The sequence below is a fragment of the Hydra viridissima genome, unplaced genomic scaffold, assembly GCF_058129835.1.
Source record: "Hydra viridissima isolate aposymbiotic clone 2 unplaced genomic scaffold, HvirCarnegie_v1 scaffold_1, whole genome shotgun sequence".
Lineage (NCBI taxonomy): Eukaryota > Metazoa > Cnidaria > Hydrozoa > Anthoathecata > Hydridae > Hydra > Hydra viridissima.
Window position 1 is genome coordinate 33546784 of NW_028324300.1, and position 27576 is coordinate 33574359.

Genomic DNA, 27576 nt, shown 5'->3' on the forward strand with positions numbered 1-27576 from the left:
CATCTAAAATGAGTATCGAGCCTTTCAAAATTAAACTGGTGTTTAAAGGTTGCAAAAATTCCACATAATTATAATTTAAAAATAAACATTAAACAAAAAAAAAAAAGTTCTTAAAAAAATCCAAAAAATATATTATATATATAAACATTGAATAAAAATCATAATCATATAATAAAGACGACAGATGAAGTACTAAAAAAAAAATAATTCAGCACCCGTTGATCGTTAGAAATAATCATATAATAAAGACGACAGATGTACTAAAAAAAAAAAATAATTTAGCACCCGTTAGAAATAATTTAGCGCCCGTTGATCGTTAGATATAGAATTAAGAACTTCTTTTCAAGATTTCTCTTTTTTTTTTTTAAAGAAAAATGAAAAAAAAAGTGGGGAAAAAAAAAACAAAAAAAAAAAAACTTGAAATTTCGTCCATGTTTTAACTCCTAAATAAATAACAACAACAAAAAGTTACACAACACGAGACAATGTAATACACAAATATCGCACAACTCTTCGTTACCATATATGAAAAGAACCTATGAAGATGTGTGCGTGAAAAATCACAAATATGAATATTCTCTGAGCAACTTTTATTGTTCCAATGCAACCTGTATTAGCAGGTAAGCCACTTACACACTAGCTGATGAAATAAGCCTTACAAAATCCACCAACTTTGAGAAATACAGCAGGACTTATGGTGGAGGAGGTCCGTTAAATACAGCATTTTAAAAACTAATTCAATATACTGTTTCTTCAAATAATACATACGTAATCCAAAGAGTCCGCCCCACCCAACCGCCTTGTCTAAGAAAACCTTGTCGGCAAGCTCCCAGCCCCCCTCCCAAAGCGTCAGAGTCAGAAAAAAGGCCAGCAAAACCCTCTTATCTTGTGTATTACTTGGCTGACTACACACGAACGCTTCTTCAAACCCTCTTATCTAAAACGAAAATATAGATGAAACTTAAAACTGTTACTAATTTATCTTAGAATTATTACAGAAACTCACCAAAGAAAACAAATTAACCATACATTTTAAATTTAGATTTTATATTGATGTGTTAATCTTTCCTTTAATGGAGGGGGGAACTGATCAGAGAAACGCATCCAGTTTTCGTCTCCAACTTGATTCTTAAATCCAATCAATATCTAAATAAAAAAAGAGAAAAAAAAGCTAAAAGCATACCACGCTTTTAAAAAACAACTGCAAAACATTCTTAAACAAAAAATAAATCTCATACACTGTTAAACATTTCTTTGAGATCTGCTGCAGGATTCACCCATGAAGCAACAGCATCACAAAAAAAAATGAAATCCTAAGAGTGTGCACAAAGAAAAGTGTAAGAAAAGAGTTCTTTTAGTTGCTATCTAAAATTTTATTAGGAGTTTTATACACATCTTTTATTTGATTGTAAAACCCGTATTTTACACAAAATAAAATGCAACCTGAACAACTCCCCCAGGATTTTGTCCTATCAAAGAGCAGATTCCACGAAATGCAGAGTCTTTCTCATCATTATCTCGAATATTTCGTAATGAAGTACACCTAAATTTTGAGAGCATGTGCAGTTTTTACACAAAAGCAAGAAAACAACAAAAGACTCCCATTGACCATGAGAAAATAAATTTTCGTCACTTTTTTTAAAATTTCGAGAAATTAGTTTTTCTTCAATAAAATATAAAAACTTAAAGAAAATCAATCAGCACTGAATTTTAGATGCTGTTAATATAAATCAGCTAATATTATACTTATATAAGTAGCTATTACAACATTAATTTAATGGATTATTTAATTTAAATATCAGTTCCCCCTCCCCCGTCTCAATCACACACCTTTTAAATTTAGTATTTGTTAAAATTTGACTGAGGGCATCAAAACTATTTAAAAAGTTTATGAAAAAAAAAATGTCTAAAATTATATTATAAATTTCATGTTCAAAGAGAAAGTCTAAGAAAGCTTTTAGTTTTCTTCCGAATAAAACCTCTTACATGGCTCCAACAGGACTGGCACAACAAACGGGATGTTAAACGTTTATTAAAAAAATAAATAACAAAAACAAAACAAAATAACAACAAATAAACGAACCATGGTCGTATGAATTGAGCCAATTGAGGGGCTACCTCACTTGGACATACTAGCCCCAACCTTCCGAGTGTGATGGCTGTACAGAACAACAAAACATAAAAACCATAAAATAAACTTAATACATACTATGTACTTATTAATACATGTTATAACACATACTAAATGTACATACTACTAAATGTTATAATACATAATAGTTATAAATGAAGTTTATAACAAAATTAATGAAAACACATCCTGGTCTTTCTTTTCAATTATTTAAGAACATTAAAAGACAGCTGAGTTGGGTGGGGATAAAGAAAAATGTTAGAAAACAACACAGCAAGCATTTCAGGAAAAATATGCTCAAATGACTTTTCATCTAGTTTCCAATTACATGAGCAGCAAACTCTAAGCAGCAGTTTTTATATAAGGATATATAATATTCATAAATATTAAGCATAAAAAATAACCCTGAAGCCTTTCAATTTACCCTTCAAAAATGAATTGATTGAATTTATGTTTACCTGTTTAAGCCAAATAAAGTGTAAAGCAACATCAATTTGATTATTAAATATTTCTTGGATTCTAAATTTAAGTTTTACGCCTGAACTAGATTCACAATTAAACTAATTTTAAAGATGGAATCATACCAGTATTTTCAAGCAGTGTCTTTGGGGTTTTTGGTCGGTTTATGATAACTATCAGTTGAGATAGAACTACAGGGATAAACTCACTCATTTCAGCACCTGAAATTAAATGTTTTAAATGTTACATTTTTAATAATACTTTGACTTAGGGGTGTCATTGGATAGATTTTCTTAAATATCCAGCCAGATACTGGATAACCAGATAATTTTTAGATAAATCAACAGGCAGATGTTTTCATTTACAAAACCTACAATAGATATTTTATTAAACCAAATATTGTAAAATATCACCATGGTAAACATTCTAAAATGACAAGTTTTATTTGGAAGCTTTTTAAAATAAATGATCCTTTTAAATTGATAGCAATTTGTATTCCATGTGAAAAGCAGAAAAGCAGGTGATCTAACAACTCTGATCAAAAATCATTTCCCATAATTCCACAGCACAATCACACAAAAAAAGTTCCATTTAAAATTTTTTAAGGAGGAAAGAAAAATAATATCGAAACTTCAACCTCTTCAACTCCACAAGAAAAAATTCAAAAGGCAGCATGCTTATTGTAAAGAAAATGTGTGAAATGAAGAAACTGATGTTTATTGAAGAAAGTATTTCATCAAAAAAAATATGAAATATTAATAATGAAAAGTCAAAGCAAATATATAAAAAAAAAAAACAGCTGATGATTGAATTAGATAACCAAACATTCAGTATTACTGAAGATGATGGATTGACTGACTTAATGGTTCATTTACAGCTTAGATACCTAATACATTTGAACTGCTCTTTTAAGTTTCTGAATGACTTCAGAAACTTAAAAGAGCAGTTCAAATATATTTAGCTGAACATAATGAGCTGCCAACATTCACATCAAATTATTGGAAATTCATTGAAAATATATAATGTATTTTGAAACCTTTTTATGAATTTACTAAGTTTATGAGTTTTAAGGTTTGTGGTAGCTATTTGAAGCTTTAGTGAAAAATCAAAGAAATAAAAATGAACTTTCACCAGAAGTTAATAATATTTCTACTAGCTCCAATCATCTAACACTAAAAGCCAAAAAAATAAAAAATTCAACTTGACAGAGAATGACTTAAATTCTTACTTTTTAGAACTTGCAGAAGGAAAGGAAGTAAGTGAAGGCTTTTTTAGAACTTGCAGAATACGAAGGAAATGGAAGTAAGAACTTTTTTAGAACTTGCAAAATATGAAGCAAACAGAAGAACAATTATTCACTTTTTATAAGCACATTACAAAATTTATTAGTCCTAGGCCAAAACTAAATAAGATTATAAATTTTAAGTATTATTGTTAAAATCCATTCAACTATAACCTTATTCAATTAAATTCTTATTATGACATATTACTGTATTTTATAAAGCTGATTTAAGTGTTACATTTATATTTAATTCTTGTAAAAGTTTTATAAGTTGAAAATTACTTTGCCAATTTTATTTTATTTCATATTATTCAACAAAATTTAATTACAAAATTCATATTTCATAACTTCATTTGTTGTTATTATTCAGAAAACAATGGTCATGTAAATTTAGAGCAAGTCTCCCTTGTACAAGCTGTTCAAGAAGTTGATGTTTTCTTTAATCACTCTATTATAGATAATAACAATAATACCTTAAATTATTAGAAACTTCAAATATCCAGTTTAACTAATTGGTTTGTTTTATTCTCCAGCCAGATACCAGATAATATGCTGATTTAGCCCAGATATCTGGGTGAATACCCTATCTGGGACACCCCTACTTAAACTTACTTCACTGAACATTTTTAGAAAAGAACTATAGATTTCTATGACTTTTGCATCATAACAAACAAACTAACCTAGCATTATTGCTATTTCACCAATAGCCCATGTTGCATTGTTACAAACAGAAATACATTCAGGGTTTAAATTTTGTCCAAGTATAGGAATAATCTCCCTGATTGCCAGTTTGACATGCTGAAAACATGCTTTGGTGAGGTCACCAAGTAGTGCAAATGAACTTTGGCGTACTTCTAGACCAGGATCCTAAAAAATTTTTTAATTAATACATACTTGGTTTCATACAGTTACCACTAGCACTTTTCAGCTAAAAATCAAAATAGTGAGAAAAAAAAACTGTTAAAGATAATCCATTAAAAAAAAATTCAGAGAAAATTTGCCATTTCATTTCAGAATTTAAATTTGATCTAGTCATCATGAGTTACTACACCTATGAACGCTCTTGAATGAAGAACATTAATATTACCATTATCAATGATTTTAACAGCAATATTCATACAATGATTTTAATAGCAATACATGCACTCATACAAAAATATTAATAGTTAGTGATGGTTTTAACAAAAAAAAGATTTCTATGAAAACTTAAATATTTAAAAAATTTATGCATAATCTTAAAATCTTTAAAAGTTATATAACTTTAAATGGTTTCTTTCAGTACTTGCCTCAGCTACTAATAGATTATTTATATGGTTCTGGCAACCAATCCAGGTCCAATCATATAAGATTCAGTTTCCATACAGCCTATTTATTATAAATTCTAGTTATTGGGGAATCAATAAAATAACAAGAGAGCCAGAGGATAATTCTGATATTTCAATTTTTTTAGATCAAGCTGTAATTCTTTTATTTTTAAGGGGGTGAAAAAAAACATTCACATATGAGCTGCTAAGAAGCCAATGCAGTTAAGTCCATTTTTTGATATTTTCTGATCTTTGGAAATTTTGATTTTCTTAGTTAATAAAGGATTTACTTGTTGGTTACTTTTTTTCTAGGTTAGACAGCCCTTTTTTTAACAGCTTCTGAAATTATTATATTGTATAATAATTTCAGAAGCCATTGTGAATAAGTCCACCTTTTATCAATATTTTTTTACATAAACTTTGAAATAAAAATTAAATTATTCTTCTTTCGATATTTGTTGGTAAAACTGAAAAACAAGAAATTCAACTGTAACCGTTACTTCAAAATTGAAATTGTTTGAGTTTTATGCATTTACATCAAAACACAAAAATATTACGTTGAAGTGTTTGTGAAAATTATTATGTTATCAAAAACATTAAATAAATTTTCTTTAATAACTGTGAAAACTCTGACTTTTTAAAATAATAAAAAAAATTTTTTGTAAGGGTATAAAAACTAAAAATGTCAATTGAAACAGAACACAGTGAAAGTGATACGATATTTCATCCTAATTCAAGGAGAGTTAACCATATTGATTCTGATACATCGCCAGATAACGATGATATAGAAAACAATAAAAATTGGTAGAAAATGCAGCAGGAATCCAGGGAAATGGTCTAGAAATGTTGAGAAACAAAAAAGGACACAAGTTAAACAATATCAAAATAGAAATAAAATAATTCCTGCAAAAAAATTTGATAATATATCTTGTAACTGTTTACGAATTTGTAATCGCAAGATAACCTTTTATAAAAGAAAACAGGCGATGAAAAATTTTTACAAGCTTAATGATCATCATAAGTAAAATATTTTTTTAAGTGGGTTAACTAGAGTTCATGCTATCAAAAGACAACGACCCAGGAATAACACCAAAAGACCAAGATCTCAGTCTTTTGAATATTTTATTAGATTTAACAGCCAAGATGTCGGTGATTGCAAAAAATACTTTATAGAAACATATCAAATAAGTAACGGGCAACTATATAATTGCTGTTCAAAGGAAGATCTGAAGGAACACTGGGGGCAACATATTCCAGGTAACAAAATAGATGATTCCCATGTAAGAAAACATATAAGATCCTTTCCTGCTATTTCAAGCCATTATATTAAGAGGTCATAATCCCAGATGCAGATACTTAAGTTCAGACTTCTATTGCAAAAATGTATAAGCTGTATGTTGAAAAATGTAATAAAGAGCAAATTGTACCAGTAAAGGAAAAGTTTTATTACCATATATTTTTGACAAAATTTAGCTTACATTTTAAGCAACCTTCGAAAGGTACTTGTGCAAAATTCGATTATTTGGTAATAAAAAAACAATCTACAACAGACGAAGAAAAAAATCCAGCTGAAGTTGAACATGACATGAAGTTGAACACTTGCAAAAATGCAGAAATTGCCTGTAATGGTATGGCTAATGATCGATTAAGAGCTTTAGACAAAATATACGTGTTTAGTCTTGATTTAGAAAAAGCATTACCATTTCCAAAACTATCCACATCAGTAGCTTATTACAAGAGAAACTTATATGTATACAATCTTGGTTGCCATGATTTAAAGACTAACGAGGGCTACATATATGTTTGGTCTATAACCCAAGCATCGCGGGGTTCACAAGAAGTGTCATCGTGTTTAACTTAACACAATAAACTGTACGCAAAGGATTTTCAAAAAACTATAATGTATTCAGATTCATGTTCAGGACAGAATCAAAATGTAAAAACTGTTTTAAGTTTACTGAAATTGGTTTAGAGTGAAGATATAAAAGCTGAATCAATTGAGCTTAAATTTTTATTAAGTGGGCACACTTATTTGCTCAATGATGCTGATTTTGCAGTTATAGAAGCTTGTGCAAAAAAAATTCAGTATATTTATAACCCTAGTGACTGGTATCATATAATACAAAATAGTAAAAGAAAGAACCCTTTCAGAGTTGTCAAAATGAATCCACAAGAATTTCTTTCCACAAAACCATTGGAAGAAGCGGTTACCAACAGAAAAAAATCAATAAGTGGACTAACAGTCATTTGACTTAATATGAGATGGATAAAATTGGAAAGGTCAAACCCAAGCAGTAATAAGTTCAAATATAATTTTGACGAAGATGATACCTTTCATGTAATTGATATATAAAAAAAAAAAATGTAAATTTAAAAAACATAACTCAACCTATACTATATCCTAATGGCAGAACAATTTCAAGAGAAACAAAGAGACATCATGTGTTTATTAAAGTATATACCTCCAATTAAGCATGACTTTTACAGGACATTAAAGACAACATGTGGAGATCAAGATTTACATTTAAATAACTCAAAAGATGATGTTTGTTATGATGAATAAACATAAAACTTATGACAATAAATGTTATTTTATCATTTTTGCATAAATTTATTATCTTTTTCAGCTGCCAAAAGGTATGTCCTAAAATTTTTAAGATGCTGTCATTATTTCAATAAATACTTAGGTTTTTATTTACACATCCTGTACATATCATGTTTTTTTGCAGAGTTTACACCTCGAAAAAAGACTTAATACACTTTTCTGATTAAATTAATAAACCAAGAATTTTAAAAACTAATGTATCAAAAAACATTAATTTTCTCAATTTTTGTGTTTTGGACTTAACTGCATTGGCTTCTAAGCAACTCATATATCTATTGTAACTTTTCTCAATAGAATGTCTTGGCATTAAGAACATTTTACAAACAAATTAAGTTTTTCAATTCCCATAAATATCCTAATAACTTTAGAACTGAAATTGAAACATACTTTTATCTCTATATTTATATATATTTTTTACTTTTAAACATATACTTTCATCTCTATATATTCTATTATTTTATCTCTCTATACTGTCTGTTAACCTCTATATATAAAAACTGTTTTATTGGTTTTAAACTTATACGTTTATCTCTATATACTGTGTCTATTAACCTCTATAAAAACTGTTTTACTAGCTTTTAAAGAGCTTAAACAGTAAAACAATAGTCAGAATTACTAAAAAATGCAAAAAACATGAGAATAAGCTATTAAAATTTCAAATATTAATACTAAACTATACCTGCATACATTGAAACAACAATGCCATAATATTACTACGGGATACAAAACGCTCTATCTGGCCTTCTAATCCTTCAGCCAAACCACTCAACAAATCTAATGCAACAACCATGAAATCTTTATCAGGCATTTCAAACTGACCTGGATTCATCTGTGCAGCCTAAAACATAGATAAGTAAAAAAGGATTAATGCATTTGTAGACAAGAAATTTCTGATTGAAAGGTTAATTACATTAATGAAAGGTTTTTTTTTAATCACATAAATTCTTAAGAAACAGAAACTTAGATATTACATAGCACTGTGCCAGAGTTTGATCAACTAGTGATACACATCTGTTATAAACAGGTTCAGCATAAGGAAGGAAGCCTGACTGAAGGGCAGTAGCAACTGATGACAGGCATTCAAGCAAGGGAAACAAATCTTTATCTTCATCTTTGAGTTGATTCCATTTAGCTATTAGTGGTGGCATTAACATATTGATATATTCAGCCTTGTTTAAGTGAGGACCAACTGAATCAGCAAGAGTACCAATGGCATCATACAAAATAAGAAGATTTTTGTGCTGAAAATAATTTAGCTTAATTTTTATAACACATCAAAATCAGTTGTTTAAAGTTCAACATTGGAAATGAAAAAATGTGAAATATTTAAAAATAAAATCAAACTTTTAAAATGTAGACTAACTTGATATTTTCCGAATGCAAATACCAGTGTCTCTAATATGAAGCCTAAATAAGGAACTAGCTCTGTGCAAGCCTCTTCTTCCAATGTTGCAAAAGCACTATAAACAAACACAAAATTGCAGAAACAGAAAACTCAAGAATTATTAGAAAAAATATTTCAAATTTAAAGCTTAATTTAATTATTCTTTTCTTTGCCATACTTATCACAAAATATTAAGATTTATAGTAAACTTTAAAAAAAAAAAAAACTCTTAGAATAATTTAAGTGATTACACCATTTAGTTTATTAGTTATTAACTACAAATATTTATTAAAAGGAACTCCAATATTCAGGATATATTATAAAAGGAATCCCAATATTCATTAAATATAAATTTTTTTAAAAAGGAACTCCAATATTCAGGTGCAGACTATAAAAATGGATATAAAAATACAAATAGAAATTTCATTTAAAACCAAAGCTGTACCTGCAAGCTGCTTCTTGGACTCGTTTATTTTTGTCAAGAATTCTTTTTAAAAGTTCAGTCATGAGCTTTTGTAAATACATTTGATGAGGTTGACTAACAATCCAGTGTGAATAACGACTTAGTGTCCAGCACGTTATTGAACGAACCAAAGCCTAGTTGTGTAATTGTTTAAAAGTAATTATATATAAAAAAACCAATTCTGTAATTGAAAATTTTAACAAATTTTTTGTGTTACAAATTCAATAAAACTTTATTTTAAACTGAAAGTATATCATAATGCTTTAAGATTTCATGGGTTATTAAAAACAGAAAAAGAATAACCTTTTTGTCTCCAAGCGAAGTAATAAGAAATGGAACAAGCTCCGGCAAATGGGGATTGATACCAGCAACACAACCTTAATAGATAAACAGAAGTTAAAATATGCTCTATATATATGTATACCAGGCTTGGTCGGGAAAGGCGTGCAATTTAATTTAACTTCAAAACTTTAATCTTTACTAATTAAAATTTAATTAGTAAAGATTAAAGTTACAAAGTTAACTTTTCAGCGTGTATTTTTAAAACTTATTGTTATGCGGACAAACATAGAAACATACTTAAACTTAAATGTTCTCAAAACATCTATGAAGCCGTGGGCAAGTTGTTGCAACTAAATATTGTATGCGAGGTCAAGATTAGAGTGCGATTGCACGCCTTTCCGGACCAAGTCTGATATATATATATTTCAGTCATTTGAAGATTAGTCAGACTAGTGCTAGAAATCAATGTTTTTTTATTGTAATATCTAATACCTTCTGCAATTGCACCAAGTACAAGTATCCCTGATTCCTTTGTTACCCAGTCAGGGTGGAAAAGTATATCTTTGAGAATAGGTAGCAGAACCGGAAGTAAGTCATCCTTAAATACTGTTGCAAGCACGTCAAGTGCTGCAGCTGAACATTTACCTATATAAAGTAAAAAAGAACATCCTTACTACTTAAACTGATATTGAAAACTATTACTTGAATAAATGAGGATTCTGCAATAAAGATCTTCTCATAATATATGCTAAATCAAAGTGCAAAATTATTTTTCAAAGTTAAAATATGGTATTTGCACTTCTGATTGAATTCTATGAATTATTTGTAAATATCACCATATCTTCAAGGTAGGTGTTTTATTAAGTATAAATATTTAAAAAGCACTTGTTTTTATTTCAACTTATAAATATTTAACATATATATATATATATTTTAAATGACGACATCTTGTATGAGAGTTGAATAAATTTAATATATGAACATCAATAAATACGAATTCTCTCAATACTAATTTTTTATTTTATCTAAGAAATTTTTGCTAGATTATTGATACTAGCATCTTCAGCTTTAATTACAAATTATTAATTAAATTAAATTATAAACAAACTTTAACGGTAATGTCACTTTTTAATGGCTTCTTTAAAGTTTGCTTTAAAAGCCCAATTAAAGCGAACTTTAAAGAAGCCATTAAAAAGTGACGTTACCGTTAAAGTTTGTTTATAATTTAATTTAATTAATAATTTGTAATTAAAGCTGAAGATGCTAGTATCAATAATCTAGCAAAAATTTCTTAGATAAAATAAAAAATTAGTATTGAGAGAATTCGTATTTATTGATGTTCATATACTATATATATATATATATATATATATATATATATATATATATATATATATATATATATATATATATATATATATATATATATATATATATAATATAGTATATGAACATCAATAAATAAAACTATGTCTTATATTTTTGAAAATATAAGACATAGTTTTCCTAAGATCAACAAATTGAAACTTACGTAGATTCCAATCAGATAAAGAATCATCATCAAGCTCACCATCCTCTTCACTGTCATCCTAAAAGCAAATACTTTTGCAGTAAAAATTCTAGTTAGTAGAAATACATGAGTAAGGGAGGTCCCCACAAATGGGGGAGCACCACAACTTTTGAGAACAAAATTGGTTGTATTGTAATTTCTGTCTACAATTCCAAAGGTCTTTATAACCTTCTTGAGTTTATAACTATCCTAAACAAATTTTCACAAGATCAAGAAAAGTCTTGCGAATTGGTATTCAATGTTTGATTAATGGTTAATTTACCTATTCTGGATTTAAATTTCTATTTCATCACGCCAAGCTTGTTAAAAACATTTAACAATTGATACGTTTGGTCCAGATGATGAAAGAGACATCAGTTGAATGCCATAACAAGTTTATTGAATGTCTTCTTCACGAATTTTGACAGTCAAGCTTCCATTTGTTGAAAATCTTGATTGATTTTTCTCTGCTCTGTTGTTGTTGTTGGTAAAGTCATCACAACTGTTGCTACAACTCCTAGCATTTACATGTGCAACATCAATGAAATCATTGAATGAAGAAACAATTGCTTCTTTTCCTTTCTGGGATTCTGCTTTTACTCCAGAGTGTTTTTGCAAATTTCTCCATTTTTTGTACAAATCTTTATCACACATAGGTTGTAGAACAGTACACTCAACACTTGCTTGATAGAAGGAAAATTTTATCTAATTATCTATTGAGAATATTTATCAATAAGGTTTAATCCTACATTTCACTTAACTCTTCTAAAACCTCAGATACTTAACCCTTTTAAACCCTTAGGTGAAATAACAACCAACTCTGATACTTTTAATGTGCTGTAGTTCACATAAAAAGCATATCAGCATTTAAATTTTTAAATCATCCTTTGCAGCTGCATGGAGCTTAAGACTGATTTATGCATGATTTTAAAATTTAAATCATACATAACCTAAAAAACACATGCTTTCAATGTCTGTTCACTTTTATTGGAACTAAATAAAACAAAAGGCAAACAAATTGAGCAGTTTTATAGTTTTGTCCTTGTGCATCTCAATAAAAATTATTTTTTTTATTATATAATATTTTTTTAAACCACAAAAGTAATTAAATTTGACAAGCTAGGCATAAAGAAATGAGGAAAATCAACTAGGCACTCTCAAGAAAAAGATAATGAAGGTAAAGTGCAGAAATTAGAATACAAAGACCGTTTATTCCCATAAGTAGTGGTGGCTCCCCAATAAAGGGGTTGTTAATTACATTTCTCATTATGCAATTGGTCTCAAATTTTACAAGAATTATCTTAAAAAAATCCTTATGAAAAAAAGGAACACCCTGGTATGGTTCTTAGAACATATATGATGGTTGGAATGTACACTTAAAAAAAACAAACATTTTTTTAAAAATTACATCAAAAAATTGAGTTGCTTATTAACATATTTGAATTTTTTTTTTCTTGATATTTTATCAAGTATTTTGTTAAGAACCTATTTGTGTATTGGTGAATAAATTGCTTGACGAACCTATTAAGTTTTAAACAATAGATCAAATGATGCATACAATTGACTGGGAAAAAAAAACAACTAACAAAATAGGCCATTATTTTAATGTAAATAGAGAAAATTCGATCAACATAGTAAAATTGAAAAAAGTTAACAAATAGACTTTAAGAAATAAAGTAAAGCATAGTTTTCCAGTAAACTGATGATAGTGTGGCTGACAGAGGTCAAAAATGTAAGATTATCAGTGCAATTGATTGCAATACCATCATTAAATTTTTAAATTATTTTGAGAACAAGTTAACTGATTTTGATCATTTTTCTATTGTTTAAAAGCAAACTTATCCATAACTGTTGCAAAGCTTTCAGAAAACATCTTTGAACTAATCACAATATCTTTTTAATTTTGTGTGGACACCTTGCATGAGCTTTTGGACAACAGTTTTCATAAATTTTCACAATGCCACACTTCAAATTTGGCAGAATTGATTAAAGCTTCCTGCAATTTTGCCGTTCTTATGCAGCTCACATTTAATACTTGCTCTAGATTTTTTAAATCAGATAAACTTGTGGCACATCTGATGAATTCATGTTTTTTGGGACCATTTTGTTTTTACCATTTGATTACACTTCTTGAGTAGTGGCAAGCACAACCAAAACTCTGTAGGTTTATTATTAAATTTTTAAATTTCTATAGTATGAAAGAAAACTATCATCTTTTTCAAAAATCTTGATGGTAGTTTGATATTGATATTCTAGTATATACTTTAAATACAATTTTTGTAAACATTTTACCTGATTAGTATGAATAATTTGGTCACAAACATAAATGATGAGATTTTAAGTGATGATTTTTTGCATACTGTATATCATGTTGGTTGAAACATTTTTATTGATTAGAAAATATAAACAGCTACTTTTGTTATTAGTAAAGAATCAAATTTCATTACCCCTCCTTCGGTGTTGTGAGATTTAGCTTTGTGAAATCGTGGTCGAATATCTTGTTCATTATCAGGAACAGTTTCATCTTCCTCAACATCACCCTAAAAATAATTTAAAAAATATATATTTATAGAACCATGTTTAATTTCAAGTTAAATGAAAAAATTTCTTTTAAGTTGATGTATTACCTTAAGTAACATAATATCCATTCCAGAGTATTTCATACCATTTACTAAGATAGGCACCAACCTAAAAAAATAAGTTTTAAGTTTAGATACTCTGGTTAGATGGTTCTTAAATCATGCCTACTAGTTAAATATCATCAAATATCTAAAATAAATGGCAAACAGAGAGTATAAAAATACATTAACAAGAGCCATTTCCATACTAATTTGCTTGTTTTAGTAGGTGAGAAAATGATTCAAAAATAATTTACTAGAGTATGGTAGATCAATCATGACCAACTTATTTAGAAAACAATATCTGAATGGTAAAAGAAACAATGTGCAACCAAATTATACAAACAAACCTGGGCAAGAATGGATGAAGAACTTGCTTACAGATAGGTTGTTCTGCAAGTGCAAGCCAAAATTCACATGCTTCAAGGGCTACAGAATCCTCACTATCTTGTGTTCGGACAAGCATGTACTAAAACGAAAAACAGTTATTTACATAGTTCTTTAAAGTTATTTTTATTCATAAATCTTTTTAGTAAAAGAAAAGGAAACAAACTTAAACAATAAACATATTATCTCAATTATTTTACAATGGTTAAATAATTTTTAGTATAAACAGATTAATTCAGAATTGCAAGTTATGCATAGATTTTAAATAATTTAAAAAACAATAATTTAAAATTGATTTAAAAAAAAAAAAAAACGCCACAGCTATATGTTTGATTTTACTTTTGGAATAAATTTTTTTTTTTTGCCCCTGAGTTTCATTTTAAAAAATAACATTAAGGTGCTATTTATCATGACAACAGTTTAATCATTGAATATGTTTACAATAGTGTAGTTAAGGGAGTTCAAGTAAGATACAAAGACATGTACCTTCAAAAAAAACATTTAGTTTTTAACTTTAATTTTTTTTTTTGTTTTTAAATTTATAAATTAAACAACATTGTAGTTTTAAAGTTTTTAGAAATTTACATTTAATTGTCTTAACATACTTTACAACAAAATCAAAAACAGTTGGAGTTTAAATAAAGGGGAGAGTTTAAATAAAAAAATGTTAAACCAATAAAAATTAAATTTTTCATGACTGGAATTCTATAGGTATAAATTCCATTGGTATTTTAAATAAGCAAGCTATTATCACACATACATAAGTAATAATAGCAGGCCTAATTTAAATACATTTCACCACCTTGTAATTAACAAGGAGGTGAACAACATAATAAAGCAAAGGATATATATACCTCTACAAGATTGCTTATGTTTGGAATAAGCTGCTCAACGCGAACCTCCAGCAACATCACTATTGCACGACATACATTCTTCCTTACTTCTGAATCATCATCATTTGAAAGTGCAAACAAGCCCTAAATTTAAGGTAATTTATAATCTAAAATACCTTAGTAAATAATAGTAAATAATAGTTTTAAATTCTGCTTAAAAAAAAAAAAAAAAAAAAAAAAAAAAAAAAAAAAAAAAAAATTAATAATCATTAATCTAATGAACTTGTCATTAGATTAATGAATATTTTTTATATATAGTTTTTATTATATAAAAAAAAGTTTCAAACTTTAAAATCATTTGATCAAAATTAATACCCTTATTTAACTTACTATCAACTATTTTCAAATGTTAACAAATAATTAAAACTATCAATTTGGACTCAACATCAACTATCATTAGATATCAGTTTGGATCATCAATAATCATAAATTACATAATAACTATATATTAATGAACAACAGCAATAAAAAAAATTACCTCCATAAACTGATCAATACTGTTCATTAGGATTTGACTTCGACAATTGATAAATTGATTGACACAAGCCAAAGCATGTGCTCTATAAAAGAAATTAATTTTATTTCTATAATTTCAATACATGAAAAAAATAAAATTCTCATAAAAAGTTTTAAGCATTTTTTAGTTAAAACAAAATGTAAAAAAATAAAATTATTGGTAGTTTTTCCTTAATTGAAGGTTTTTTCAAAAGTAACCAAGTAAAAAAGTTTTTTTTTTAATTTGAGTTATGTTTACTGGCCTAATGAAGTTAATTGAGTAAAGTAACAATTTCAAGAGACTGAAATAGAAGTCCTTTTTGCTTTACATTTTTAAATATCTACAAGTTTTCAAGTGTTTTTTCTCTTCATCTTAATTTATATTCTTTTTACCTTTAACAATAGAATAACAAAAAATTTAAGGTTTATAGAGCAAAACGTTACCTTAATTTTGGACTTGTATGTTTAAAAAAGTACAAGAATTTAGGAATCATTATGTTTAATATTTGAACATTTCCTTCACCATCAAGCTGACCTGAGAGATCCTCACATATCTTTTGCAATGCACCAAATGCGCCCTTAAAACATAAATAAAGATAGAAAATATAGATCTATAATATTTCATTCAATCGATATGCTAGATAAGTGCAGATATGAAAATTTTTGTAGTAAAAAAAAAATGTACAACTAGTGCTTAATTTTAAAGAACAAAAATAATGTAATTATTATGACCATAGTTATAGTTCTTGCTAAAGATAACCTAGTTATTGTAGCTCCAAATTTTGCTGTTATGTGTGCGTGTAGAATTGCTTAATATTTTGAATAACTTAGCTTTAAAAATTTATTTAAATTAAAAAGTAATAACTTATTGATTTTTTCAATTAAACTTGAAATAAATTATAATTAGTTAAGTTTAAATTACTATATTAGAAACTGTAATTTTTTATATTGTATGTAATGAATTGTAAACACAAAATTGTGTGAAATCTTGGCAAGTATAACTTTTAAGTTCTTTAGTACTTTTACAATAGATACAATACTAAACAAATTCTAAGAAAAAAATTTTAACCAGTCATAACTTTAAAAAATAACTCATGTACAACAGTAACAGGTCTTAGTATCTTGTCACCAAATCCTTAGCTGGCCCATAAAATGACAGTTTTTTTAAAATCATGCTTAAGCGCTGGAGACTAAAACACGAAGGCTGTCTGCAAGTCTGTCAAATTTCTGGATAGTTTTAAAAGGTAAAGAGTAATATTTAGCGATAATATAAATAATAAATAATAATACTAAAACTATGTTCCATTTCTTAACAAAATAATGCATCTTATTAGATGCCACAACTATGTAAAAATTTGGTTCTAAGTTAAGAGTTGGCTTGCCAATAGTCCTGACTTAATCTGCATTGTTAACTTTTGTATATGGTTGAACAAATAAATAAGGACATCATGTGGAATTTGGGACGGCTGAAGATATCTGCTACCAGTCACTGAAAATAGACCTCTGACACTCAGTGAATTAAAATATTAAAAAAAAAATTTATAAAATGTAACAATCTATTCTAGTAATCAAGATCATTTATAATGAGAATGTTTTTTTCAAAACACAATGTACATAAAATTCTTTCTTTGATCACTCCCTGACAACATGCAGCCTTGGTCATAAGTGTTATTGCAAATTCTTTTGAAAAATTGAATATTTCTTTTGTTCTATTACTTCAGTGTGTGTGATGAAGACATTCATCAAGAAGCAGAAGACAACAAAAAATATGTTAAAGATCTTGTAAGCAAGGAAAGGTTTATTCAAATTCATTTTGAAAGATTGCAGAGGAACTTACAAAGAGGAACTTACAAAGAGGAAGCAACTTACCTATGACCAACCAGCAGTTTTGATTAGGATTCATGAAAAAAGCTAGCTTTGGTGCATTCCAGGTTTTAGGCTAAGACATGAGAGAATCTCAAACTATTTCTATTCTCTATTTCTATTCAAAATCTAGTTGAAAGCAATGGATTAGAAAACAAAGTCCAAGTCATGGCTTTTGACAAAACAGGTTGTAATACAGGGAGACAGAAGGGTTTAATGATTGTGCTGATATTCCAGGTATTTCAGCATCCATCATATCTTGTAAATCGTAGACTTAATATGTATGTAGTTCACTCAACCACTTCCATTGGTCCTGAAAATAAGTTATTCAAGGTTTTTAAAACATCATTGAAGATGATAGATTCTATCAACATAAGATTGAAGAGACTATGAGTAGCTGATAAAATAATCCTTGATAAACAGAAACTTCAGTTTTACAAAAAGTTAATTCAGTATGGAACTTTTAAGATGGTAAGATATCTTTAAAAATATCCATCAAGTTGATTGTAAGACATTTATTCATGAGATTATTTTAAATAAAATTAGAATGTCCTATTTTTCAAAACCAGATATTTGGTTGTTGAATTTAGAAGAACATAAAGTATATTTAAATTTAAAAGAACAAGGTGTTAATATAATAACTATCTAATTATAAAGTTTTGAGGATTGTCAATTTAGAGAATCCTTTTGTGAAAAGAAAGAGAAAAAAAAAAAGAAAGAAAAAAAAACTAAAAGGATTCTTTGATTTCTTTCATCATGATAGGGCAATATTAAATAACAATTGCTATTGCTTTCCAGGATGTTGTCTACAGGACTTGTTATTTTGAGATGGCTAAACTGGCCTTGATGATGACTTAATCCTGCAAATCATTTTCCAATTAGGACTTCTGTTGCAATTCATCATACATGTTTTATGAGCAAAGGCAAGGATATGTAATGCTATTTGCATAACAGAATGATTTCTTTTCTCTGAGTTGTCTTTAATTGCTCTCTAACAGGTAAAATAATAAAATCTAATGAAAATTTATTTTGGGAATGAGTGATGCATACAACCCTTTACTTGTTAACATGCTAACTTATATTCAGGACATGAAGGCATTATAGCAGATTAAAAAAGCTGGAACCTTAATGGTGCTGATTTAATGTTCAATCTGGTTCTTCATTATACATTCTAATAATTGCTTAGCTTGGTGCTCCTTTGAATTTTAAAATTTTAGACAAACAAATTAGCAACTTAATTAGAGTTAAATCATACTATTGCAGGCAGAAACTTCTAATATAGTATTTGAAGGAAATCATTGCCAAAACTCATTGCACCTTTTATTTACAACCACAAATACTTGTGAAGAATACTGGTATTTAAATAATGCAGATAAGCAGCAACTCGGTTCTACAGCAATTGTCAAAACAAACACTTTAAGAGCCCATTAGTGATATCTTACATAACATTCAGATAAAACTGTAGCTGCCTTGAAAGATTACTGGAAAGAATGTCAAACTATGCAAAATTAACCTAGAAAAGTTGTCAAATGTAACAACATATAGGTGTTTTAAATATCTGTGCTTTAATAGTGATCCATCAAGTGAGGGGAATACACATGTATTTTATTGAAACCCAAAATTGTTCTTGGAATATTACCGGATTAGTCCAGTCAGCAACAGTAATAGTCAGTATATACAATGCCATTTGCTTTTCAAAAGCAACTGATTGTAAACCTGTATAATAAGTAGCTATATAATAAGTAATAGCTGTATAATAAGTAAAAGAAACATCATTAAAATCTGTATGCATTTATAAATTCTCCTAAAAGAAACTTAAAAAGCAGTCTTTTTTTTCTTTTCAAGATTTAAATTCAAAATTGAAAAATTACTAGATTACAACCTTAGCAATTTTAGTATGATTTTGCTAGCAACAAAAAAAAAAAACATTTCTGGTGAAAGACTGGTTAAGATTAAATGCAACATTTGAGCATTTATTAAGGATGGGTGTTTGGTGTTTCAGTTTTTAATAAATAGTAATGAATAAAGTACAAACATCTATATTAGTCTTTTGAAACAAAACCAATTTAAAATAATTTATACATTTTGAGATACAAAGCTATAAGATTCAAAACTAAAAAACTCCAATACCTCAAATACCTCATGTTATTTTGTTTCAACTCTTCAAGACATTATGCAGAATTGCTATTTTTATAATAAGCTTTATTTAACAAATTTAGACATGAATATAAAATTGTCACACCAAAAACAAGATTTCTTTTGAACAATACTTTTTATATGTAAGTTCACATAAAAAAATGTTATTCCTGTTTACCTGATTAATCATGTTATAAGTCTCAAATTATCAAATAAGTTTATTTAAAACATTTTTTTAGAGTGAACAACAAATAGCATGTATTAATAAAGTAAGGATAAACAATATGCTTTGCTCACCCCAAATAGTGAAGCCTTTTTTTAGACTGTCTTGGTAGATAGTCTACATCAGACAATGCCTAATAACTGAAAGATTATTTATTCTCTGTTATATATGCAAATATTTACCTTAACCAAAATTTTTCTTACCTCACAAACATTATAATCACCACTATCAAGGAGTTGGAGAAGCGTTGGTAATAATTCAGGCCAAGTACCAAACTCTTTTTGAGCAATAGTTGTTATAAGAATACCAATAGTAGCTCGAATTAATGGAGATGGATCCCCAATTGCTGATAAACATTCTGCTTTAACAAACTGACGACATTCTATAGGAAACTTATGGTAGTTTCCTTTGACATTGTTTTTTAGTATAAGTCCAGCAAGTGAACGTGTTGGTTCATCTGGGAATTTAAAAAAATTTTTTACCTGCAATATAAATACTAAAACATATTTACATTCTAGAATCTATAACTTTTAATTCAAGGTTAAAATGTTTGTAATTGTATAGATAATCAAGATTTGATAATCAAAAATTAAATTACAACTCATTTTGCTTGATTATCATATAAGTTTAAATAAGGAACCATAACATCATAACAGCATGATTGCATCTTAACTTCACTAAGTTGTTTTAATGTCAGACAGGGATGAAACAGGGACAGGAAAAATAATAATTCTATGATGATGCTATAAAAAGTAAAGCCTTTTATCATATTTTTGTAAAATATGTTCTTGGCAGTTAAGCAGGAACACCAAGTCCTTTTTTAAGGCCACAAATTTGTATAGTTAAGAAGAAAGCCTAAATGCAAATTGCAGACTAAAAGTCAGCATACTAAATTGCCAACCGATACCACCATACAACTGATCTACTGTAGCTCTTAGATGTATCCATTTTTAGTTGCTTAAAAATAAATGAAGTAATGATCTCAATAAAACTATATAACAAATAAAGATCAATTTTCAACAACAATATTAAGTGATAAAGTGTAGAGGAGATTCTTTTACCAAAAATAATATGCAAATGGTTTCATACTGTAATCAATTTTATTATCTAACACATCCTTAAAAATATTAATTCTTTAACAGTAATAGTTCAATTGTGAAATTTGGCCTGTTGATTGAACACAGTTACCAACCATTCATTTCAACAGAATTTTATAAAGAAGGCAAAAAGGAAAAGAAACTAGATGCTATATTTGAAATTAAAAAATTGAAGAACTTAGAAAAATACTCAGTAACAGTATCATATCCCTCAGACCTAATTTATTAAAAAACTGTTATAAAATCTTCTCCCTTCCTGTGCTAGAGATAAACTTGAAGGGATTCTAGAGTTTAGGTATACTTAAAAGCAAAAAAAAAAAGTTACCAAGGATTAAAGACATAGACAGTGTTGAACTATATTGTCTGAAACCACCTGCTTGTTTGTGAGCAACTGTGCAAGGAGAATCTCCTGAACATCTGGGTCTAGATATCATTATGTTCAATAGGGTGGTCCTTATTTTCTACATTTAATTTAGTTAATATGTACCCTGTAGTTATAAGTTTAAATTGTTGAAATTCACAAAAAATACCACTTGAATCTAAACACATTTTGAGGTCCTTACCAAATTTTACAGTTTACTACTGTATATTGTGCAGCAGCTTTTTGTATCAACAGTTTTAGTGGTAAAACTGCAAAACCAACTGTTTAATTTATATTGTTGGTTTATTACTTACTTATTGTCAGATTATTTAAAATACATTTGTGCATTATAGCACAAACAAATGTTCAGATGTATGTGAAAAACTAGCATATTAAAGTATTTTTAAAAATATTTTTTAAAAATTGTTAAAATTAAATTCCATACACATGAAAACATATAAGGACTGAGGAAGTTAACTAATTTTTTGCTATGCTGAGCTGTCACAATATTTTGCAATCATATTTAACTTAATGAATTGATGATTTATAAAGGTCTAGCATAAATGTGGCATAAAACTGTGGCGAAAATTCTTAAATCTTCTTGTGAACAAATCAATTAAATGGTAGACTGGTAATTGATATAAGATTTGAAATTAACTTTATTGAAGCCTACAGACAGTTGTCAATAAAGTCATTAGTATGATTTAATAATAACAACAACTTTTCATTTTATAAATGGCTAGTGCTGAGACTTCAAAAAGCCACAAGAACACAATACTGAGTTATAGCTGATGTGTCAAACATTATATGCCTCATTTCAATCTAACTATTATAAAAAAAAGGAAGTTATTGCACTATTTTTCTATTACAAAAGGCTGCAAAGTACTAAATTCTTGTGTAGGTGAATAAAAAATTAACACTTACCAATTCCTCCATTTTTAAGCTTTGTTAGAACGAATATGAGGTAGTTGTTGAAGTCAGGAAATTGGTTTAATGACTCAAGTTTCTAGGAAGTTTAGTTAATGATAATTTTTTTATAATATTATCAAAATAAAATTCTTTAAAAAAGTTAATATTCTTGTGTTACTTGCTTTTAAAATAACTCTATTTTACTTGTTGGATCAAAAACTGAACATTTCTTTATGTTATAAACTTATTTAAATATTGCTAATTTTCGTATTTATAGAAACTAAAGAAAAACCAAGTACATTTATTTTAAACTTCTGTTAACAAAATTAACAAAGAGAATTAAATTTTTAAAAAATTTAGCTTTTAATGCGCAATCAATAAAGTATGAAGTACTGTAGTTACATTACTCAATACATATATACCTAGCCAATCAATCACTTAAACACGAACTTAGGTAAACACTGCTTTATTTTAACTATTTTATGTTCGAAAATTTGATTAAAATAAAGAAAAGATACTTGCTGAACAGCTCTTTGGGTTTCGGTATTTGGACTCTGACTTTCTTTAAGAAGTTGAAGAATTTGCTTTAAGCCTTGAGGATCAGGTTGCCAGTTTAAGCTGTCCATCTTTTGGATTTTCTCAACGGAATTGTTCGAGCGACTGTTAAAATTAACTATTAAGTGAGGCGAAGCATGGTTTGCTTCGATTATCAATTTTGAAATTTATACAAAAATATGTATTTTTGATTTGAGTCGCGCGAAATTCGGAATAAAAGCATATTTCTGTCAACAAATCAGTCGGCTTCTTGTGTGAAATTCCTATGAAAAGTAATTAGAAGTATATGGGTTCTTTTTCAAATGTTGATGGACAATCATTTTATATGGTACTTCATTTAGAGATTTCTTCTTATTGTATTGTAAATGCAGAATGGAGCGCTGAGTTTTTTTTTTTCATCTACATGTCTCTTCGTATTATATTGTAAAATATGGTGGAAGCTATATAGAATAAAAGAATGAAAATTTAAAATAGTAGTTTGAATTTACATACTTACACAGAGATTATATTTCTTCGAACAAGTTCTTTGAATTACCTATTGACTTTGAATTTTACTGTTAGAAAATCGTATGCCAGGTAATTATTGTAGAAACTCACAAATTTTAAAAACACTTGTTGGAACTTGAACAGATTATTTTAATGCAATCATAAGTTTTTTCAGCAAACCACAGAAGGAGAAAATCAAAAGAAATGTGATTCTTATCAGAGCTATTAGTTTCCTGTATTACAAAATACTATCTTGATTAGACATTTAAAAAAAGGTTTTCCCTATTTTTATCTTTTTATCTTCTCCTTCTGCAGTTTGCTGAGTTTCAAAAAAGTAATCAACAATAAATCAGCAACAGTGTAATATCAAATCCTTGATAAAAGCTCAAAGCTAATTTCCAAATATGTAAGCAAAATTTGAAATTTAATTAGTTGCCAAATTCTTTTGAGCTAATTTTATTTGTTTTAAATATTTGAACAAATAGCCAATAAAAATGAATTGTTTTATAGGCTAATTGTTTACATACTTAAAACAAAAAGAATAAAGTAAAAAAGTAACTTTTTTGCATGTTTTTTTTACTTAAGTGATTGGTTAAGTAGTTAATAATTTACATCTTGATTGATAAAATATGGTTCTAAATATCAAAGTTAATTTTGTTTGTTTTTGTTTATACTTTAAAATTGTGTTTTATTTATTTATTTTTTTTACTTGAGTTGCCTGCAGTGTGGTTGGCTTATATTTTGACAACAAAGTTATCTTTTGGGGGTTTTTAAAATTGTTAGAGCCAAATCTCTAATAAATGAACTATTTATAAAAGATTTTAAAAGAATTCACTAAGGAAATTTGGCATTTTTCAATAAGAACCAATATATTAGTTGGTGAATGATTTAGTGAAAAATATACCATACAGTGATTGATGATCCTTTCCATTGAATTTGATTTTAAAATCTGCCAAGAAGACTACAAAGTGTATTTGTGTATTAAGGCTGAATGCTAATAATATTTTTTTTATGTATCAAAATCAATTAGATTTGATTTGTGCTTTTTTTTATAAAAATAAAGAATTAAAATAGAATTAAAGTATTTGTTTTGATTTTATTTGTTGAAGGCCTGGAGAAGGAAAGGGCACTCATTAAATTTTCAGACTGCTACATCACAAAAGACTCTGCAAGCCTAGTTTAACAACCACCCACTATAAAAACACCATTAATTTCAAGATAAATTTTAAATTTAAAAAATAGATACATTTATTTGATTAAATGTGTTTTTCTCTCTTTTCCAGGCCCACTTTGGATAATCCCTAGAAGAAAAGAAGAAAACTGGCAGGAAGTACTAATTAAAATATAAATAAAGACATGGCTTATGCAAATCTATAATACAGGAATTATCAGGACAAGTAGTGTGTGGCAAAGTTAACCATTAACAACAAAATCAATTTAAAAAAAATTTTTTTTTTCAAATTTGTGGATATCCATTTGAAAGTTTTTGATCAAAAGATATTGATTATTGATCCTTGATCAATTATTAAGGGGGTTATTTGTCTATTTCTTTAAGCTTACTTCTCATTAAATCCTGATTCAGATTTAATGAGTAAAACATTACTAATGATCAATTGGTAAGGTTTTCCCCTCTTATGGCTATGACAGATTGAAATGCAGTAATATTGATTGTACAGTTGTTATACTATTGCTACCCCTTAATATAACTATAGTTATAATCTTCTTAAACTTTTTAAACTGCTGTGTTTTAAATTGCTATATTGCTATACTACTGCTAGGCTTACCATAACTATAGTAATCTTAACTTTCTTTTTAAACTGCTGCCTAGTTTAATAAAATAGCATGCCAAATAGCAATTGGTTTATGAACTTCCTCGAGAGGCATAAACAAACGTTGTTAACAAGTTTCTTAAAATGTCACATAACTCATCTCAGCACATATTTTGAAATTTTTTTTTTCTTTTGTGAAAGAATTAAAGGGATAAAATTGGAGAATGTGTGTAACTATGATAAGTTAAACTTATATGGTAATATAATTCATAAAAAGGTAAACTATAACTATGGTGTTAATCATCTGGAGAGAGTGATCAGTTTGTCAAAATCTTATCAAAGTTTAGCCAAAAGATTAGAAAACAGTGGGCATTGGAGATGTTTATTAGGTTATTACTTTCTTTATGTTCTTCTAGTTTTTTTTTTATTATGTAAGCCATCCAATGTTTTTGTTATGTTTTGTTTTACTATCTTTTGTTATGGTGTTTCAAGTGCAAAAATACTTTCCGCACAAGTTTTGATCGATTGGTAAATGACTTAGTTGGAGAGAATTGCGAGTTGACCCGGACAAAAATAGTATAAAGCTGAAACTTTGCACAGAGGAAGTAGACAGTCTCTGGATGAGCGTAAAAAAAAGCCCCGTTGATTGCGCTACGGGAACATCTCTTTTGGCAAAAGTAGGCTAATTTTGACAACACCAAAATATGATTAATTATATATCGTTGAATCAAAAATTTTATGCTCATTAATATTTATATAAGAACTTTTACTTGAAAACAATTATTTTTTAAGTTATTTACGTTTGAAAAGTGTTAAAAGTGAATGCCGCGCAAAACTTCGATTTTTTGTTTTCAAAAGAAAATTTTTACTGCGAAAAACTTAATCATTTCTTTTGTTTTCATAACAAAAGTTTTCAATGAAACATTTTGTATGAATGGATAATTAAGTTTTACTCCGAAAAAAGATTGCGTCTTATTATATTGAAACTATTATATGGAAAAGTAAAACTTACAAGTTAAACGTTACGTGTAGTAAAAGTTTTTACATTTGAAAAAAAAAAAGAATGCTGTTTGTGTATTGTGCAAGCTTGGGTTTGACAAAGAAAGTTATATCAAAGTATATGGAAAAGGTCTTAAAACATTGATTCGATTAAGCGAAGAACGGAGTATGAATGAACTATGCAGGTTAAAATTTGTTTAAATATACAATCTTATAAAAAAGATTTTTCGCGCAGTTTGTTAAACTAATTAAGTTAAATTAATAGTTCATTAATTTTTCAAATCAATTCAAATTAGTCGCTGCCCATTATTTTTGTCAACAAAATAGGGAGGAAGTGTGTCTGAACCTTTTTTTTGATAATTGTGACACTGGGGAGGGGGAGGTCAAGTAAAGTTGACATCAACAATGTTTTTGTTTTTTTTTTTTTTTGTTTTTTTTTTTCAATTTTATTACTCAAACAACGTAAAATTAGGTTAAGTTTTAATTCTAAACTCAATTGTAACGTAGCTATAATTTGAGAAAGATTTTTGCATATTTTTAGTTTTCTTAGAGACCAGTTCCGACAGAACACGCATAACAGTACAACAGTACTAGTCCATCATAGCTGTAGAAGAAAGTTTGTGGATAGTCGTAAAGATCAATCATTATCTGTTCCAAGAAAGAAATACGATCCTCATTTGAAGAAGTATTTGATTGGAAATCAAAATATTTTCTTTGTACTAAAAAGGTAGATCACAAACATTCCCTGATTTCTAAAGTTGAGACCATACCATTGACTAAAAAAATCATTGAACGTTCATTGAATCGAGAGGATGATTTGGGAAATGCTGTACATTCTCGTTTGATGTCTTGTTATAATCTTGAAACTCTGTTTCTGGTTAGAAGAAGAAACTGACTGCGAACTTTATACTCTTTCAGATGAGCACATTAAAATGAAAGAACTTAGTAATGATTATCCGTGTTACTCGACGAAATCTTTAAAACGAAAATTACTTGAACATTATCGTGATCATATTTTTTTTGGAGAACTCTCTGGTCAATCTAATTTAGTTTGTTTCAGAGATATGGCTTCTTTTGTTATATCGAAGTTTCAAAAAAAGAAAGATCACACTAAAAATGATATTATTTCTGCTGCTGCAAGTATAATTAAAAGGGAAATCAGAGAAAAGAATGTCGATAAATCTGTATATCCGTCACTAAAGGATATGGGTGATATTGAATATGGACTCAAATGGGTTCCAAAGAGTTTACAGCTATTTCTAAGCCATTTAATTTCAGTTAAGCTTCGACAAATTAGTTTAGGACAATGAATTGCTCAAGCTTCGC

At 27.9% G+C, this 27576-nt stretch overlaps 2 protein-coding genes across 3 annotated transcripts; one reads left to right on the forward strand and one right to left on the reverse strand.

The window, feature by feature from the left end:
• Nucleotides 1–415: 415 nt before the first annotated feature.
• Nucleotides 416–23121, reverse strand: LOC145192117 (transportin-1-like). 2 transcript variants are annotated; one of them, XM_090090392.1, is made up of 23 exons: nt 22960–23121; nt 22457–22538; nt 20278–20531; nt 16297–16430; nt 15836–15917; nt 15319–15441; nt 14428–14546; nt 14087–14147; nt 13907–13999; nt 11442–11499; nt 10403–10555; nt 9932–10005; nt 9611–9762; nt 9145–9241; nt 8753–9022; nt 8461–8619; nt 4553–4739; nt 2716–2811; nt 2084–2159; nt 1444–1543; nt 1239–1313; nt 1030–1146; nt 416–937 (listed from the first exon to the last, which is right to left on the reverse strand). In XM_090090392.1, the coding sequence occupies exons 1-22, from the start codon at nt 23065–23067 to the stop codon at nt 1039–1041; spliced, it is 2661 nt and encodes an 886-aa protein (XP_089946518.1). In that variant the 5' UTR covers nt 23068–23121; the 3' UTR covers nt 416–937; nt 1030–1038. The 2 variants fall into 2 exon arrangements, 1 of the variants encoding a protein (XP_089946518.1); XR_016453348.1 differs by lacking the exons at nt 416–937; nt 2084–2159 and having other exon boundaries at nt 1044–1146.
• A 4061-nt stretch (nt 23122–27182) lies between these two features.
• LOC149894649 (uncharacterized) lies at nt 27183–27560 on the forward strand. Its single transcript, XM_090090707.1, has one exon. It carries the CDS (start codon nt 27183–27185, stop codon nt 27558–27560), a length of 378 nt encoding a protein of 125 aa, XP_089946833.1.
• The last annotated feature ends 16 nt before the right edge of the window (nt 27561–27576 follow it).